The following is a 3857-nucleotide window of genomic DNA, read 5'->3' on the forward strand; positions in this document are numbered from 1 at the left end:
GACGTGCGGGCTGTCAATGGAGCACCTGCAGTTTCTCGAAGGGGCTCGTTCACCTTCGCGACGATAGGAACAGTCTGGTGAACAGTCGTGGGCAGTACAGAGGGTGCAGTCGACTGAAGCTGTGGCGGTGGTGGCGGCAGCGGTGGTGGTGGTGGTGGCGGATGAATGAGGGCAGTACTGAGCTCAAAGTCTGCACCGTCGTCGATATCAGCAGTACCTGCGAGTCCAGCAGGCTCCACGCGCTGCTGGACAGGATTCAACTTCCGCTAAAGCAAGGAGACCGTGTTCACTGTGATTTCCTCCTACTCCTCATTCGCCCACCGAAATAGGCTAATCCCAGTCACTTTATCACCATAAATCACAGCCAAACGCCATCTGCGGATATGACCCACCAAATTTACTGCTCCACATTTAAAAGGGACTGACAACCATGACCACGTGACTACAATGTGCCCACTCCCCAAAAAGTCATGACGCACTTGAAGTATCCGTGGCGAATGAACTATTCTTCACAGTTAAATTAATCACCCTGGCCTTCTATACATGCCCAAAGGAGCGTAGAAACCCACCCACTCTCCCGCGAACACACAAACCCACGACCATTTGAAGACAAGGACAAAAACGCTTCACCTACAACCCTTAACCAAATTATCCAATTAGCCTATTTGACTATGAAAGGGTTAACACCTTTATTCGCAGCAAGTGCATGAAAATCAAGTGTTCTAACTTGAATAGCTCGTCATGTTAATAAAAAGGGGAAATCAAGCACAACTAAGCTCCCTCTATACAAGGTAACATAGATGCTATAATACAACATCTGAAGCTACGCAAACACAAGACCCGACTATTGACGGCTAGGTAGACGCTTAGGTCACCGTGGCAGGAAATGTGGCGACCTTTACTGTGCTGCAACCGGAGTTCTGCAAGTAGCTAAATAAATAAACTTGGAAAAGACAAACCCAACATGAATAAAAACAAATCAACACTGCTGACACTCAGGAAAGAGGCAGAACTGAAAAAGCAAATTGATAATCAACTTGACACTCTGGGGTCAACAGACAAACAAACAAAGTAAACAAGGACCGATCCACCGACCTTTGTAGAAGGCTGCGCAGTATCCGGTGACACCTTCGACCATCGCTACCACCTGCCCAAGGCCTCGGTGTGGGGTCGGGTACCAGTGGCATCTAATGGCAGTGCGCACACACCGTCAGCTAACCGCTACTCAACCACCTGTTAGTAGGCACTGTTTTACTACCCACCTACACATACGCACGCACGCAAGCACGCACACACATACACAGCACTTACCTGACTCTTCTGCACAGACTGTGACGAAGACAAAGAAGGCGACGGTGCATCCACTGCGGGTGGAGGTGGGGACAGAGACACTGGCACTGACGACAACTGATGCTGCTCATCGTGGTGCCGTTTCAGACGCAGCAGTTGACTGGCACACATTAAGTTCGCCGGGTTCTTGCGACCCTCCTCTTCGCTTGGAGGCAGCGGCTGTAGCGTTGCACCTGCAGCACTAACAGTCGTCGTAGCAACGGCGACAGTCGTAGCGACCACTTCCGAGACAGATCCTCCAGACACGCCGACAGCAGCACCGGCGGCAGTGCCGACAGTGGAACTGCCCATGTGGACCACTTCTTCGCCCAACCCTCTGCTCACCCGCTGACTCTAATAGGTGAGCCACACAAAGCAATCAAGTCACGGTCATATCGTCTCAAATAAGGCAAATTCCAACACACGTACCTTCTCGGAGGACTCCACCAGGGCTTCTGCCGTTGCGGCCTCGATTGCAACGGAGCTATATACCCGAGAAAACGCCTGCGACGACTGATTTTCCCTCGCCATCACCACCTCCCCGGCACCGCTTCCTCCGGTCGACATCGACGACATCGTCACTCCCACTGGCGCCACCGTCGTAGTCGTTTGGGAGAGCGCAAACGGTGGCACCGATGGCTGTGACGCTTGTTGAGATGACAAGTGAGTGCCACCAGCAATCAACAGACGCCTTCTGTTCAGAATTTTCGGCACTGTCGAGGTGCCCGTGTATACCTTGCGAATAACCTTTCTAGGGCTGTGTCGACGAAAACTCAGTCCCCCCGCGAGGGGCAACACAAACGGAGAAGCAGGATGGTGAGACTGGTGACCAAGACTGTGAGCATGGGCATGAGGCACTCCCTCTCCATCGTCACCACCTTCCTCCGCTGCATCGCTGTCTCGTGAGCGCGGACGTCGCGTCACACTTCCCGACGACCTTGCAACAGCAGCGGCCGCAGCTGCAGCGGCCGCAGCGCTCAGATGCCGCATCCCCATACGATGCAGAGGATGCAGCATGCGTCCCCCACCTAACTGCACACCTCTGCGACGAGCCGCCACACTCAATACGCGGCTCCTGTTGTAACCCATGGCGGAACTGGGTCGCAGAGACGGCGGCGAGTCGCAGACTACCAGCTCACGTCCTTTCAGTCCGCTCTCACCATCGGAGCGCGTATCCAAGCACACAGTATCGCCAGTGGCACCAGCACTGCCACCAACAGTAGCAGCAGCAACAGAAGTCGGTGAGAGGACCTGCGCGCCGCGAAAAGCGTTCGATGCTAACATCGTCGTCGTCGTCGTCGTCGTCGTCGTCGTCGTCGATGGCGATGATTGTGCACCCGAGGTATTGCGCTTCCGCACTTGCCGAACCAACGCCTCACCTCTGGGGTGATAGGCGAGAGTGATATTGAACTCCTGTTCACTATTGGCATTGGTTTTGGTAGAAAGTCCATTGATGTTGAAGCCAGTCTCGGTGACCCGCTGCAGGAGGATACTGAGGTCGTCGCTGTGAAGCTGCTTGATGTGAATCTCGTCGCCATCCTGCACCACACTACAGGTCAGACCCAACACCACACGGTCCAACAGAGTGAGTCTTCGATGCAAGTCACGCCGATGATGTAGAGCACGCGCCCTCTCCATGTGCACCTCAGCATCACCTACTGTAGTAGAGGCAACAGCATTTCTTGCCGCTGCAAACGCCCTCGAGGGCCTGGCATAGAAACAGCCCCTTCTCTTGCGTTGACCCGCAAGGAAACCCACTTCATGCGACTGCCTGACAACGGCAACCTTACGTGGGTAGCATCTCGCACCTCCATCGAAGTCGTTTGATGACTCCGACAAGCTCCTAGACCGTGATCTCGACTGTGCACATGCTAATCGAAGTACATTTCTTCGGCGTTTTCTCTCAAACAGCATCGACCTTGCACACCTCCTCAAATCACTGCCACGCAGCACACTCGCCTCCTGCGTTGCCACATCCGCACCACTCTTCACAAGTGAAATGTCCGCCTCAGCACCCATTCCCTTGCATTGAACGATTCCAGTCTCATGCTTTGCTTCACCTCCTGCACCTCTTGTTTGCTCCAACCCTCTCCTCTGCTCCTTTGCTTCTGCTTCCTCCTCCCCCTCCTCCTCATTCTCATCTGCAGACGTATGACTAGAGGTTGGTGCACAACGTTTGCGGATGATTGCAACCTCACCGCCTTTCTGCAACCTCGTCCTCTCACTTGCATCACCATAGCAGAACTTCCAGTCAATGTGGTGGCGAATGTTCATCGAGCGTCGAGGTCTCGTCTGCATGGCACTTCTGGAGACACTTCGCTTGTTCGACTCCAAGAGTGGCTGTGAAGACTTACGCGGACGACCGCGCCTCACCTCTGTAGTCGGTCGCAGCATGTGGGAGGCCTGCGATTTGGCCTGAGCCAACTTCTTTGCGGCTGCCCTGGCATTTCGATCACGGACGCGTTTCGCATTCCGCGATAGCCCTGTCAAACGCTCTGCAGCCTCAACACTAGGATTCACCATGTCCG

General features: G+C 54.2%; 1 protein-coding gene across 1 annotated transcript in view; it reads right to left on the reverse strand. All coding sequences in view use genetic code 11, as the record gives it.

The window, feature by feature from the left end:
- EGR_08800 (hypothetical protein) overlaps positions 1–3852 on the reverse strand; it is a gene marked incomplete at both ends in the record, with an annotated part of 7486 nt that extends 3634 nt beyond the window's left edge. The window contains 3 exons of the mRNA XM_024498049.1: positions 26–266; positions 1312–1677; positions 1759–3852. Coding sequence (XP_024347521.1) covers positions 26–266; positions 1312–1677; positions 1759–3852 — 2701 coding nt within the window. The remainder of the gene's footprint in view (positions 1–25; positions 267–1311; positions 1678–1758) is intronic.
- Between the last annotated feature and the right edge of the window lie 5 nt (positions 3853–3857).

Source organism: Echinococcus granulosus, assembly GCF_000524195.1.
Source record: "Echinococcus granulosus chromosome Unknown EG_S00120, whole genome shotgun sequence".
Lineage (NCBI taxonomy): Eukaryota > Metazoa > Platyhelminthes > Cestoda > Cyclophyllidea > Taeniidae > Echinococcus > Echinococcus granulosus.